General features: G+C 42.1%; 2 protein-coding genes across 3 annotated transcripts in view; both read left to right on the top strand.

The window, feature by feature from the left end:
* The window catches only part of evlb (Enah/Vasp-like b), a gene marked incomplete at its 5' end in the record, with an annotated part of 31,808 nt that extends 25,508 nt beyond the window's left edge, over positions 1 to 6,300 (top strand). The window contains 10 exons of the mRNA XM_084000395.1: positions 209 to 275; positions 3,153 to 3,220; positions 3,345 to 3,592; positions 3,763 to 3,866; positions 4,064 to 4,103; positions 4,375 to 4,426; positions 4,904 to 4,961; positions 5,053 to 5,113; positions 5,328 to 5,385; positions 6,194 to 6,300. Of these exons, the coding sequence (XP_083856521.1) occupies positions 209 to 275; positions 3,153 to 3,220; positions 3,345 to 3,592; positions 3,763 to 3,866; positions 4,064 to 4,103; positions 4,375 to 4,426; positions 4,904 to 4,961; positions 5,053 to 5,113; positions 5,328 to 5,385; positions 6,194 to 6,231 (794 nt within the window). The 3' untranslated portion in view covers positions 6,232 to 6,300. The remainder of the gene's footprint in view (positions 1 to 208; positions 276 to 3,152; positions 3,221 to 3,344; positions 3,593 to 3,762; positions 3,867 to 4,063; positions 4,104 to 4,374; positions 4,427 to 4,903; positions 4,962 to 5,052; positions 5,114 to 5,327; positions 5,386 to 6,193) is intronic.
* A 2,595-nt stretch (positions 6,301 to 8,895) lies between these two features.
* Positions 8,896 to 14,730, top strand: yy1b (YY1 transcription factor b). 2 transcript variants are annotated; one of them, XM_084000329.1, is made up of 5 exons: positions 8,896 to 9,589; positions 10,940 to 11,090; positions 11,796 to 11,856; positions 12,328 to 12,486; positions 13,638 to 14,730. In XM_084000329.1, the coding sequence occupies exons 1-5, from the start codon at positions 9,049 to 9,051 to the stop codon at positions 13,818 to 13,820; spliced, it is 1,095 nt and encodes a 364-aa protein (XP_083856455.1). In that variant the 5' UTR covers positions 8,896 to 9,048; the 3' UTR covers positions 13,821 to 14,730. The 2 variants fall into 2 exon arrangements, with proteins under 2 accessions (XP_083856455.1, XP_083856456.1); XM_084000330.1 differs by having other exon boundaries at positions 8,948 to 9,589; positions 10,928 to 11,090.
* Positions 14,731 to 15,007: the final 277 nt, after the last annotated feature.

Here is a 15,007-nt window from a genome sequence, read left to right as displayed (position 1 = left end):
AGGGATTAATATGCTTTTCATTCCACATCACTCATTACAGTAGAAGGAGGACATAATGATCAACCGCTGTTTAATTCCCCGTCATTTGCTGGTTAATTGTCTTGACTGGCACTAATTTCAATTAACATTTCAAAGCTTGTAATGGATTTACTGAGGCCAGCTTCACTTTATCTCTGTGTCGTTTCTTTGCTTTCATCCGTATCTCTAGGTCCAGCTGTCCAGCGCCAAGTCCAGAATGGACCCACTTCAGACGAGATAGAAGCTCAGAGAGCGAGGTAAATCTGAGAACATACAGCTCTACTATTTTGTTTTCTTTTTTTCTTTTAAAGCCTTTAAAGAACTGGAGTCTAACTTAAGTATCTCTCTGCGTCATTAAACCTGTATTAACTTCCTCCTGCTCCACGGCAGCAGAAACAAGCTGTAAAGCTGCTAATTTAACACATCCAGGAGATATGGACCGGCACTACCACTTCGTTGTCCTTTTTGCTCTGTTTGGCTTTGTTCCCACTGCGGCAGAAAGTCGTGCGTCCTGCAGGATCCCATCACCCATAACAAGAAGCAGGTGGAGACAGCAGCTTTTCCTGGAGCACGCTCAGAGTGACACTCCAAAGACTGCGTTTTATAAAAAGATAAAGGAAATGCCTGCTATATTTAGAGCTTCCCCACTAGTGACATTTACTGTCTGCTTCCAAAAAGGTTGACTGCTGAGCCATTTTGCTTTGCAGCTCAGGTGTGATGATGGCTTGTTCAGGACATTTTAACTGAAGTATTTCCAAACCAGTGGATGAACTTCAGGTGAACTCGGTGTGAACGGGTAGTGTGGTGAGGATTAAGGTAGAGAGTGCTCTTCCATGTGTCTGACAACTTGTCAAACACAGTGAACATGAACTGTAATACCTAACATCAGCAAACATCTGCCCTCACTGACTTTTACTACGATTTCTTTTTCATCCCTCTCCTCCCATGAGCACCCTCCGTCCCACGGGTCAGTGAAACACAGTGAGCTTTAAAATCAGCTCGAGCGCAAGAATGTGTTTTTTTTTCTGAATCATAGCAGCAGACTGACAAATCCCCCCCAAAAAAATGAATGAGTGGTATTTAAAAATGGAGCTCGAGGAAAATTTCCGTGGCTTACTAAAAGTGGCCTGCATTTCTTCCACTGTGGCCACTGTTCCTTTTTCCCTCCTCAGAGACAAACTCACACACAACTAGGTCTTTGTTGCTGTTTTTAAACCTATTTCAGTGCAGCTTTGCTTTATCCAAATACCAAATGCCAGGGCTTAAGAGAACAAATATAATGGGAGTTACAGCTCTATCTGATCCCATGTCTGCTAAACTGTACCTCTGGCACAAAGGATTACAGCTGTGATTGTGAGGGGAGATTGTCTGCTTATGTGTGTGGGTTTTCGGGTTCGTGTGTACACGCGCGTGTCTGTGTGTGTGTGTGTGTCAGCGGAGGCAAATTAATTTGACTGAGCTCTCTCCAGCAGCAGTGAGGCGGTGTTGCTCAGCAGCTCTGCGCCTGCTGCGTGCGCTGCTGTCACGTCGGGGAGGTTGCTGGCTCAGCACTTCAACACACAGCTGGAAAATTCCACTTCCTCCCCATGAGCTGCCTCCTCTTTCTTTCTCTCTCTCTCTCTCTCTCCTGAGCCGTGACATACATATGGTTCTCACATCAAAAGACAGAGACGCGAGGGAGGACCAGGACGGGTCGATGGGAGCAGCGAGGGTGGAGGGAGAGAGGGGATGGACGGAGATGAAGGGGAGAGAGCGTGCTCGGACAGAGGAGGAGGAGAAAGTCCTTTATTTCATGCTGTGGCAGCAAAAGGCAGCAAACGTTGTGTCGACTCTGACACCGAGTCTTGTGAAATCTACAAACTACACAAATCAAAGCTGCCGCCGCACGGTGACTCAAAGAGAGAAACTCGTCCCACCTGCCACAATGCAGATGCAATGGAGCTCAAAATGATGATGCCATGGAAACTGAAGTCATCATTAAAAAGCAGCAACTTTAGCAAAGTTTCAAAGAATTACACTTTTTTCTTTCAGCGGGAAGAGAAAATATACAAAACACTTCTTCTTCCTCTTCTTCTTCTTCTTCTTCTTCTTCTTCTTCTTCTTCTTCTTCTTCTTCTTCTTCTTCTTCTTCTTCTTCTTCTTCTTCTTCCTCTTTCTCTTTTTCCCATATGAAAAATCACCAAACTTTGCACAAAGGTCCAGTCCCAAGCCAGATTTGTGTAAAACGTATTTATCCTTTCTCCTCCCACAATCAATTTTTACTCACTTGACACCAAATATGCTGCACTGCATCTTCAGATTGTCCTCCAAAAAATACCACCCTCCTTTTTGATAAATGAGCCTACAGTGCATGGAAATGTTTGACTGTAAACATCTACCAGCCAATTCTTGCTAAATACATTTTCAATCTTCCTGAAAAAAGTCGTGGTTGATGAAGTTTGGCAAATATCAGAATTTTATCTCGAAAACTGAATTTTTAATTTTCCTCTCATGTGAACAATTGCAGTCAATGTAAGAGTGGCATTTCTAATCATCAGATTTTCTCTGATGAAGCAAAACACTTGCTGTCAAGATGCAATTTATGTATCATCAGATCGTTGTCTTGATAACAGAATTCTTGACATTTTGATAATTTTTGAAATCTGCCTTGACATCTGCTGTCACCCTGGTGACTGGCTTAGTCCATTTGTGAAGCCAAAACCTGGTCTCATCTCTAGCCAACTAGCTCCATGAGTTGGGAGCTGGTTGTTAGTGTTGGAGGTTGTGAGTTCAAGCCTCAGATAATGTAACATAGACACTGTAATGCTGATTTCCTTGTTGTCTTCCTATTTTGTATCTTGCCTAAATGTGTCTAAAACTGCCTGGCCTGACTGACCACAAGATTTTTTACATTTTTCTAAACATTGTCTTTGTCACGGCTGGTGCACAGTGACTCTGTTGATTACTGGGTTGAAATCTTTTGAAATGACCACACGTTTTGAAGTTTCCCATAGTGAAGACTTTTCTCCAGCTGTGAGACTGTTGTCGCTGTGAGAACAGTTCATTCAGGCCAATAAAATGACAGGATCACAGATAAACTGTGGCATTTGTGATATTATTAAGTGAGCAGCTGTGTTTCCTTCCTGTCCCTTTAGGCAGATGATGGAGCAGCAGCAGCAGATGCAGGCGCACATGGAGCGGGAGCGACGGTCCTCCAACTCAGGTACTCGCAAGAAGGGTGCAGGTCAAATGAAGTTGATATAGAGAGACAGTTTTCTCCTTGACAGTCATCATCTAAGTGCATCTGACACCAAATCCTCCTGCATATAAACGTTTTTCCCCTCCAGGTTCTCCTTTCCAAGGCCACCCTGCTGTGCTCTCTGTGGCCCCACCAGTAGTACCTCCCCCGATGAACATGGGCGGCCCTCCTCCCCCTCCACCGCCGCCAGGACCTCCACCACCTTCGGCGGGGGCACCCCAGCCTCCTCTCCCGCCGCCGCTACCCATGGGTGGAGGGAGTCACGGGGATGAGTCCCCCGCACAGACGGGACTCGCCGCTATGATCGCTGGAGCCAAACTGCGGCGCGTTCAAAGAGTGAGGCAGCGATTTATCTCTGTGTGGCTTTGATGTTTTGATGAAAACGCCCCAAGTCACTCAGGATATAAGTGGATTATTTCTACCAGACCTGACTGACATACTTGAGAAGTTTTCTATTTTGTACGTATCAGAGAGTAACAAATAGCTGTGGACTCTCCTCTCTGCAGCCCGAGGACAGCAGCTCTTCAAGCGCCAAAAACGATGCCAACCGGACAAGTGGGGGGAGCGGAGGAGGACTGATGGAGGAGATGAACGCTCTGTTGGCACGAAGGTCAGAGCAGAGAGATGAGAAAACCGCAAAATCAGTTTAAATCATTACCCTGCAGCCACATTTAGACAACTATTGGTCATTGAATCAATGTGAAATCCAGAATTCATTTGTGATAATAATCCATTTAATCGTTACCGCTACTGATGGATTTAGAGGAAAATGCCTTGTTCTGACTCGTGGCTTCTTCTTTCCCTCAGAAGGAAAGCAGCGTCAGAGAAGCCAGACGACAGCCAAAATGTGAGTGAATGGAAAACAGTGACAATTTGCAGTTAATGAGTCCTGTGCTCATCGACTCATTCACAGCAGTGATAAGGAAGATGATTGTGGTGGAGATCTTAATGATGTTGGATGAGTAACATAATGATTATGGCTATTTTGTTGCATCTCAATTTGAATTGTATGTAATGAAAACAGGCCTCAAAGGACCGTTTTCATGGTGAAGATAATAATATAATAATAATAACAGTAATGATTTTTGGCGCTTATTGATTCCTGTGTCTCTCCTCAGGACGACCCAAATTCTCCGTCACCCAGCACCCGGGGTGGACAGAACGCAACAGGTGGGGAAAACTAAGGACAGTATATATGTAAAGTGTTTTGTGTAATAAACTGTAGGTGGTGTGGACATCTTCTATTAAAACATGTAAAAAAAAAAAAAAAAATTTATCTATATACAGACACAGAAAAGTTACAATAGAAGAGAATATATTTTTATGTTCAACAGCAGCCAATTGTACTGTAGGCCTACTGTTTTCTGCACTGTAGCCTACTGTACTAAATGTGCATTGTGTATTATTTGAGTTTAATTGTTGCAGAACAGGGATGATAATGGAGGGCTGGTACAGTGTGATGAAAGTATCATTAAGATGAAGGTTGTTCAGTGAGTCCTCCACATTGGTGTTTAAATCTAGACACCAATTTCTCTACCAGCAGCAGAGTCACAAACACAAACCACCTCTGATGTAAATGTGTGTATGTGTAAACACAGTCAGTCCCAGTGAGTTTGTCAGTAAATACGTCTAACTGTGCTCCTCTAGACGGTGCAAAGAAGCCGTGGGACCGAGCGAACTCTGCAGACAGGTCAATGGTTTCAAGGTGAGAGCTGGTGGCACCACAGCTGCTTGGATGTGTCTGTGAAGCAGAACCACAGCAGTGAATCTGATGGAGAATGTTTTTTATCATGCAGGGTACGACCTGTTGGGAGCGGCAGCGACACAGACTCATTAGACCTCGATAGAATGAAGCAGGTAAAAAAAAAAAAAAAATTAAAAAAAGGAAAAATCCATCAGTGGAAATTTGGATGAGGCTTTTGTGCATTTAACCATCTTCTGTTTTTTATCCAAATGAATTATCTCTCTAATCTAATTTGGATTGGAAGAAACTGTATTTTTCCACAGTGATTGAAGAAATGTGTGATGCGCTCCGAACACATATGTTATTTATTTGTTTTCGCTCCACCAGGAAATCTTGGAAGAGGTGTTCCGTGAATTGCACAAAGTGAAGGATGAAATCATCGATGGTATGTTTAATTGTCTCCTGAAACACTAAAGTGGTGTAATCAGTCAACATTTAGGAATGCATTCTCTCTCCTAATTTACACTAATGAATGTTTAATTAGATTTCCATCCAGCAGCACGGTGAGTGTTGGGTAGCTATGTGGAGTTGTGACCACTAGGCTGCACTAGAATCCCAGAGAAGTCAAAGTTGTCATTTCATCATTTCAAACCTAAAAGACAGAGACAAGCAACAAAAGCATGTTTACATAGATGATACATTAACATCCACAGATATGAACAACAAACAGATATTATTAGCATATCATTATCACATGAACACAGTTTATGACAGAATTTGTCCTTGTAGTTTAAATCTCCAGGATGTCATCTCCATTTTTTGGGGGGGGGGGATCTTTTACATGATCTGGAAAATATTATAGGCCGTAACACATATATTAAAACAATATCATAACAATAAATGATAATAGATGACAAAATAATTATTACTGTAGCTTTAAATATTATTCAAATGTAGCACTTATTTTATTGATTTGATTGAATTTAACATTATATAGAATGATACTGATAATTGATTCAAGTGCACCTGTCAGTTGTTACTTGGTGTATTTACTCATTAAGATAACAACAATATGAATCCCTTGCTTGGATTATTATATGTGAGTTAATGCAGTGTGATCATTAAATGACGAGTTGAAATATGTTAAACTTTACTATTCTTTCGACTATTTTTGACTAAACTATTGATCTGTGTTTGTTCCATCCAGATGAACCTGTGTAATAAATCTGTTCTTATGTTTTCTCTCCGTACAGCCATTAGACATGAACTCAGTCGAGTTAGCACGACATAATCTCTCAGAGCCACTCCTCGACATGAACCACCTTTTCGAACCATCGCCCCTGCAGCAGCTGCTGTGGCCCTGAGGAGGAGGAGGAAGAGGAGGAGGAGGAGAGGTCAGGACCGGAGGCCCAAACTGTGACATCTACTCATCCTGTTCAGCTGTGGTGTTGAAGCGACGTTGATCTAACACCTAAGACATGTCTGTGTAACATTTGATTTGTTTGTTTGGAGACTAAGATGTGAATGGGGCACACTCTCTCTCGCACTGATTACTCTGATTTCTTAACATTTCCTGTTTCCCCTTTGTTCGCCCAGTTTGCCCCTCTGTCCTCAGCCTGAAGGAAAACGGATGAAATTGTTATGAATTTATTTGTTCACATGTTTGTTTTAAACGTTTTTTTTTTTTTTTTATCATTACTATCGTTTTCATTATTATTACTATCATTTTTATGATTGTCAATGTAATGTTAATATGAATAGTAGTAGTGTAGTGAGTACAATGGTAATAATGAGGAAATGATAATGAGAATATGATAGTAAGGATAATGTTGGTAATTATTATTGCACATTATTTTATGTCAGACTTTTGTATTTTATATTGGTTGTTTTTGTTTGGTTTCCTTTTAGATACACATGCGAGCACATCCACATTTTTTTCTCATCATTTGACATGGAACTTTTTTTTTTTTTTTTTAAAGGTTTTTTATCCTTTTCGCCAACACAGCTATGTGTGGAACCATGGCAGAAAAAAACAGGCTCAGACCTGAAACCAAGGGTGGAATAAACTTCTTTGGATATTGCAATCGTATAAACGAAAAAAAGAAAAAAAAATTAAATAATACACCAGAGTATTTGTGATCATGTTGTTAATAAAATGTTTATTGGCTGCAAGGATATGGTGAAGTATTGTTCATTTTATTCTCTTCTTTTATGACAAAGTGCTTCCTGGTTTGACAAAAAGAAAAAGAAACGCACTAAGTTTAAAATGAATTCAAATAAAACTGTGAACAATGTCTTGGATAAATGAGGCCATTTCCTTCCTTTTGTGTTTGTTTGGTGCTATTATGATGACTGGTGCTTTTGTCTCAATGCAATTTCTCTTTTCAGTTACATTTTTTTAAGCACAAAAACCTGTTTTTATTGAGAAGGTGCCATAAATTACAGCTTGTACACAGAGAAGTGTGAAACATGTGAGTTGTCTCTGTGCAGTGTGCAACCTTATTGTGTTATCACAGTGTAGCACACAGTGCGGATGCTGTAGAAAGAATATTTGCTGGAGGAGAATGCCAAAACCCATTTGTATATTACAGTTTCTATGTATTAGTTTATTTACTGAATATCCATTAGGTCAAATTCTTTCTGCAAATACTTTATTAAATGCTCATAATACCCAATAGATTCAGGCGCAGGTGTGAGGTATGTTCGTGAAAACAAACCAAAATGAGTTTTACGGTTTGATATGAAAACTGAGAATGTGATGTGTGCAGGGAATGTCATTGCTGTTCACAAATAGACCTATAATTAAAGATAGATAGATAGATAGATAGATAGATAGATAGATAGATAGATAGATAGATAGATAGATAGATAGATAGATAGATAGATAGAAATGTTGTCTGAAATGTGCAAGATAGTTTTGATGAACAGTGAAACTACTGTGACAATTGCACAGTTTAGAGAATATAGGACAGCAGAAGAAGACTGCTGTCAAACCCTTATCAGTGATGTCATGGCAGGTGCCATCGGTCTGCAATGAAAGAACCCATACATCAATAGCTGGTGTGTACAGCAGCATTGCTACCAGTGTAAGACTCAGCTAAATGAAGACAAGGAGTACTACACTCCAGCAAACAAGAAATAAAATGTGGAAAAAATAAATTAAGTTAATGGGCTTTGGGGGAGTATTATGTGCATTCAGGGCATGAGCGGTCTTCAAGAGGATTAGTGAGTGTGAGATCAGTTTCGTATGCTATGGTTTTCACAGTCAATAGATCCCTCATGTGTAATGTCCCTCATGACAGGACATGGCCGTGGGTATTTAGGCGCCTTTGGTGAAAACTTCATGTCTGGTGTTTCCTTTAATATGTCACATGTTGAAGTCATATGACACATTACTCATAGTAAAAGCTGGAAAAAATATCTTTGGTGAAAACTGTTATAGTAGATTTCAAGTAGGTATACAGTGGACAAACAACTGATCACGACCAGTAAAATCAATCATTAAGATCAATATACATTATTACAATATTATTAAAATAATACCAAGAGTGTCAAAACTTTGCTTTTTCATTTTCCAAGACTTTGGTTTTCGAGCTGTCTAAGCCTTTTCAGTAAAGGCATTTTGGACACTGGTCAGATGTGATTGCTGTAGCAGCCTATTGTGGAGTATTATGGACAAAATTATTATTTATTTTTTTTTTTTACAAATTGTGTTTTTTCTCACACTCCCATTTAAAATAGAACACACTGTTCTGGTATCATATTATCCTACCCGTTAAATCCCAGATACGTGTTTTTAAGACTAAAATAACAAAACTTCATATTTGTAAAGTTTCACCCATAGACTGTAAAAAGAAGGTTTCACCCCAATCCCAAAGCCCTAGTGCCACTACAAACACTGGTTTGCCCAAGTCTCGCGATGCTTCCGTATGAGAGACCATAGTGGCGACGAGAACTGGCGTGGGCCGGAGCGAAGAGAGTTGTTATCGAAGAAGAGGGAGAACAGACAGAGGCAGGAGCTGAGCAGGGGGTGTGTGAGTCTGTTTGTCGGGTCCCAACAGCAGCACAACACGGCGTGAATGAAAGAGGCAAGCTGGCGGAATTCAACATGGCATCCGGAGATACGCTGTACATTGAGACAGACGGCTCGGAGATGCCGGCCGAGATCGTGGAGCTCCACGAGATAGAGGTGGAAACGATACCGGTGGAGACTATCGAGACCACGGTGGTCGGCGGGGATGACGACGACGACGACGGGCAGCCCATGATCGCGCTACAGCCGCTGGTCACGGACGACCCCAACTCGATCCACCACCACCAGGAGGTGATCCTGGTCCAGACCCGGGAGGAGGTGGTCGGCGGGGATGACTCGGACCTGCACACGGACGGCGGCGGCGGGTTCGAGGACCAGATCCTCATCCCGGTACCGGCTCCGGGGGTGGAGGACGAGTACATTGAGCAGACTTTGGTGACTGTGGCTGGGAAGAGCTCAGTGGGTCGGGTGAAACGGGGAGGCGGCACCGGAGGGAAGAAAGCGGGCAAAAAGAGCTACTTAAGCGGCGCGGAGGCTGGAGGAAGAAAATGGGAACAGAAGCAGGTGCAAATAAAGACACTGGAGGGGGAGTTTTCTGTTACAATGTGGGCATCGGGTAAGTAACGCTAGCCCAGCAGTGTCTGTCTGTCAGCTCCGTTGTTAGCCGTTGCATGAGGCCTCGTTGCCAGGGCGTTGTCCTACTGCACCAGACTAGTTCCTGGAGTCTTCCGTCGCACCGCCGTGAAAAGCGACAAATTGTGCAAGTTTTCGATGCAAAACCCCACTCTATCACATCGAGATGTTTTTGTTTTGAAGGGAGGCCATGTTTTAGGTGTTGCTGGGCGCCGCCATATTCCCCGAGAATAGTAAGTATGGCGGCGGCCCCGAAAAAATGGCGATAGTCGCGGCCAGGCAGAGATGGCGGCGGTGCTCGGGGGAGAGAGACAGACAGTTGGGTTTCAGGATATGTGCAGGCCGCAGCGCAGTCGGTGGCGCACTCACCGCCGTAACCGCAGCTCATGTAGCACTGGATAAACCGTGTGGAGTGAGTGGAAGTTTAATTTTGCGTGGAATATTTTAGGCGGGTTGTGTTTAGCCAGTGGACGGTTTAGCATTTAGCTGCGGCGGCTGCTGCTGGTGGTAGTTAACCAGGCAGCACTGGGTCCGCAGTACGCTAGCTGCCCCTGTACAGTGTGCAGCCGCTGACTGTGTAAACACACAGGACTGTTGCCCAGGGGGGTAATCCATCATTACGTACTATAAGAGGGTTTAATAAGGAAACGCACAGCTTATGTGTTTTCAGGTTGCTTTTATTTCACAACCTCAGTGGGAGAAGCTGGTTAGCCTCCTTACTGGTGATACACCAGTTCATTTTTGGATTTGAGAGGACACAGTAACGATCTGTAGCTATTTTTAGTTCTCTCTGCTGGGTGGTACAGTATGGGGGTCATCTCAATACACGAATTTATTATTAGTGCAAAAGTAAAACCAAATTAAGTAATATTTATTTTATGTGTTGTAGACATATTTAAATTGTTTTAAATGCCATTTTCATGCATTGCACTTCAGTTGTCATCTCATTTGAGTTTATTTATGTAGCATCTGCTCATGCACTAAGGTAATTCAATGCACTTTAGAATGCATCATATTAAATATGAAACAGGATACAGGTGACATTTAACCAGATTTTATTTGCACCAGATTTGGTGAATATAAACATCAAAGTGCATAGTAAAACTGCACCATTGTTAGTTATACAACGAAATATTTGGAAGTTGACGTGTGGAAATAGGTCATCTTTGTCTTCATTCTACTCTAAAGTAATTATGCAACAATAATGTGCCTCTAAATAGAACCGGAGGAGATGCAGCTGCAGATGTTTCCAGCTCCCTCAGACTTGTAGCAAGGGAAATACCACTTTGTTATCGGTTCAGTCTCTGTAATGTGTTTCTAGATGACAATAAAGACATTGACCATGAGTCGGTGGTGGAAGAGCAAATCGTTGGGGAGAACTCCCCTCCAGACTACTCCGAGTACATGACAGGGAAGAAGTTGCCCCCTGGTGGTATCCCTGGGATCGACCTCTCAGACCCCAAACAGCTGGCTGAATTTGCCAGGTGAGTGTGTGTTTGTGCCCCTGCATCACCTGTTCCCAGATGTAAACACTCTTGTTCCTGGAGAAAAAAAAGAGACGGTTGTGCTGTAAATAAAACCAGATGGAAATAGACACACACAAACATGGCTCAGTAATCAGATATTGCATTGCCAGATTTCTCCCAGGCAAACTCTTGTTCCATTGTAATAAATCATAACAAAAAATATGAATAACTAAATCACAAAATGTTTTGCTGCCCACACATGCCAGTTTAGCAACTTTCAGTCATTTTCATCATTGATTTTTCATCTAATTACGTCAGGAAATGCTGGTATGAGTGGTCTTATGAAAGCAAAGCTGACTGATATTTGTTCAAATCTTTGACTGAAACCATTAAATATTAAACTTGAGAGACTTAAAGACGGCAGTACTGGCTAAAATCGTTGCAAATTGAACCACTAATTGTTTCAGTATTTAATGTCTGTGTAAGCTCAGGACAGTTGAATCTTTTCTCTGTAAACTAAACGTATCGTCCGGTGGCGAGATGTCGAGCAGCGACTCTCACTGACACCAGTTATTGATTAACCAAGTAAACCAACATTAATATTGGAGCAGCAGTTGAAATGTGCAGCTGTGTCGAAGGGATGGCCTTGAGCAATGTGTCTTTTTTGTTTGTTAAACCCACCAACCATGTCCTTTTTTTTCCTTTTTTCTTCTTCCAAAACAGAATGAAGCCCAGAAAAGTCAAAGAGGACGATGCTCCCCGGACGATAGCCTGCCCTCATAAAGTGAGTCTGATGACACTGTCCCCAAAGGAACCGTGTCCCTGGTTGATTTCCTGATAGGGTTAATTGTCTGTGTAATTGAAAATTAAAAAGAGGTTATTAAGCAGGAACAAAAGCACTTGAGTCTATTGATTTCATGTTCTCACTGTAAGAATCAGCCTTTATCTAAATGTAATGTAAAAGGTTTTTTCCTCCATGAGCTGTGGGCTGTGTGAGTGTGCAGCTGTTAACAGTACATTACCACTTGAGGGAAGAATTAAAGCGGCTCGACTTCCTCAGGATTTAAACCTGATTAAAGGTTAGAGTGATACAACATAATGAGGACACTTGACATTTAGATTTTCAAACACAGAAACAAAAAAAAAACCTTCAGTAAACGACTTGAGAGTTCACAACGCCTGCTGCAAACATTACATTATTTGCTCTGCTTTTGCTGTTTGTTAAACTTTTGTGCTGTACTTCTTGGGTCCCCAGGGCTGCACAAAGATGTTCAGGGATAACTCAGCCATGAGGAAGCATCTCCACACTCACGGGCCCCGCGTGCACGTCTGCGCCGAGTGCGGCAAGGCCTTCGTCGAGAGCTCCAAACTCAAACGTCACCAACTCGTTCACACGGGGGAGAAACCCTTCCAGGTTGGCATCTGGACTCACGTCCCACTCCCATACACACAGCTACACTTGTACTATTTTTATATTTTAAGCACATAAGCTCATCACACTTTGAAGTCAAATTTGAGCTAAGGGGAATGGGATAATAAGTAATTGCTCACTTGTAGGGTTCAACACGAACTCCCACCAAGAACCGAATGCAAAAAACAAGAAACTGTCCACGGAGGACAAATCACTGGCTGTAACATTTCGAGACTTTGCATGAACTCAAAAAGTTTGAGACGACAGCCCAGAATTGTCTCATTATTTGAATTTGCGGGCTGTAATCCCTGACGCGTGTCAGTTAAGATGAAATACTTTGGCTGGTGTTTGACAGAAATATATCACTGAGACCAAAATCCCCTTAATTACAGTTGTCATGGCTGTCGAGCTTTCTGCTCTGCCACACTAGATGTACTAATCTACAGCTAAATCAGCAACAGATTTATCAGCAAAACTCAGTCATTAAAAAAAAAAAAGAATAGGCCAGAGGTAAATAAACTGGCTGGCAAACTCATTGTTAATAGACTACTGTCAACTTTAGCTGTTGGAGTGAGTTTGATAGCTGTAGCCCAGCTCATTGAAAAACACTGCCCTCGGCTGTTTGTCATTTTTTATCTGACTTGTATTTTGGAATGACAGTGCTGTGGTTTTATATCCACATGGGCAAAGGAGAAACTATTGAAACTAGTGCAGAACTAGTCATTCCTCAGCTTGGAGACGGGATAATGAAAACATTGGATCAGACTGTGATTGGACTCAAATGTAACCCCCCTTTGGCTGCTTAGTTCAGTAGATTAAATTTCCCAGGAGCACATTTCACTTTTAACATGAGAAGAAACAGGCTTTTGGATCAGCACTAACTGATGTGTTTGGCAGACATGATGTTATTTTGGGTAGCGTTGGCTGCCGTCGCGGGAGTGTAAACTTTCCAAAATAGATACAGCGCAAGACAGATCTGCTAATGTCAGCCTCCACTTTGATGGCATCAGTGGCCGGCTTCACCACAGAGCTGAAAACTACACCTGCTTTCAGTGTAACCCACAACTGCACAAGGCTAATGTAGTTAGTGGCGGATTAGAGGAGAGGTTTAACGAAGTCGGAAATTAACTCGCTGCTCTTCTCGTTTCTGTCAGTGTACCTTCGAAGGCTGCGGGAAAAGGTTTTCTCTGGACTTCAACCTGCGCACACACGTGCGGATCCACACTGGAGACCGGCCCTACGTCTGCCCATTCGACGGCTGCAATAAGAAGTTCGCCCAGTCAACCAACCTTAAGTCTCACATTCTCACACACGCCAAAGCCAAAAACAACCAATGAGATCCCGTCCACCAGCGTCGAGCCACACAGACGAGAAGAGAAAGAGCATTCTAGCGGCACACGTGAAGCCTCTTTTGAAGACGGAATGAAAGGCTTGAGACTTACTGATTTATATGAAAAAATCTGACAGATAAAAAGACTTTAAAAACACTGAAATTCAGCTAGTTTTTCCTGCGTCCCCTTTCTTCTGCTGTCATATTGGATGAAGAAAACAAGTGACTATTCCCCAAAGCCCCGGCCAACACGGTCCCTTTGTTTCTCCAGTGGCGCTCAGCTGCCAGAAGATGGAACCCATGGACACATCAGAGACTTATTTTTACCACAGTGAGCAGAGAAGCAGCAATGTATTAGTATTTTTATTTTCTTGCATAGCTTTTATTTTCCTCAAGTGTGCATATTGTACACTTGACTCAGGCTATGTTTAGTAAAATGATAATTTTGTTTTTCCTCTTGCATTATGAGATCGTACCTACTAAAGGCCTCCGCCTTGTGTGACCTGTTTCACATGTATGAGAAGTTTAAAAACAGCTGTATGTTTGCATTTCCATACCCTCTTTGGTTGTATTTTTCTCTAACCACAAAATAACCTTGTATACTTGTATTGTATGGCTGTATTAAAATTACGTAGACATAGATAGAGGTGTGATTTAAAGTGTTAACCAATTAAACTTTTAGTCATGAGTTGCTTTATATTTTCTATGAACTGTCTTTACACAGATGAATGAGTAATATAAAGGTACTCGCAGCCTGTCTCGGTTAAAGTATCTGGAGCGTTCATTGAATTGACTGTGAGACCATCACTTTCTTTGTTAGAATGTAATGTACAGACGTCAACCATTAACTTCCTTTGTTGATATTTACACCCATGTATCTCAACTGCCCACAATAAAATGGGTCATTCCAACCCTGTCAAAACACACTACACGTTTTTACTCAGAGTATCTCTGTGACACCGACCAGTTCCTCAAGGAAAACAGCCTGCCTGACAGTAAGTGGTACAAATGTTCTGGTTCCAGTATTGTCCTGTGTAATGGTGAAGTGAAAACACCATAAACTCATAACTGGAATTTAGAGACGTCACCATGTTCAACCATACCCTCCATTTTTTTGACAAGATGGAAATCAAGTGAGAAAGATGTGGACAGATGAACAACGAAGATCCTTTTCTGCAGCCCTGATGTTCTTAT

Source organism: Trachurus trachurus, assembly GCF_905171665.1.
Source record: "Trachurus trachurus genome assembly, chromosome: 24".
NCBI classification, from domain to species: domain Eukaryota; kingdom Metazoa; phylum Chordata; class Actinopteri; order Carangiformes; family Carangidae; genus Trachurus; species Trachurus trachurus.
The sequence above is the reverse complement of the archived record's forward strand: the minus strand, read 5'-3'. Positions and strand labels throughout refer to the sequence as shown.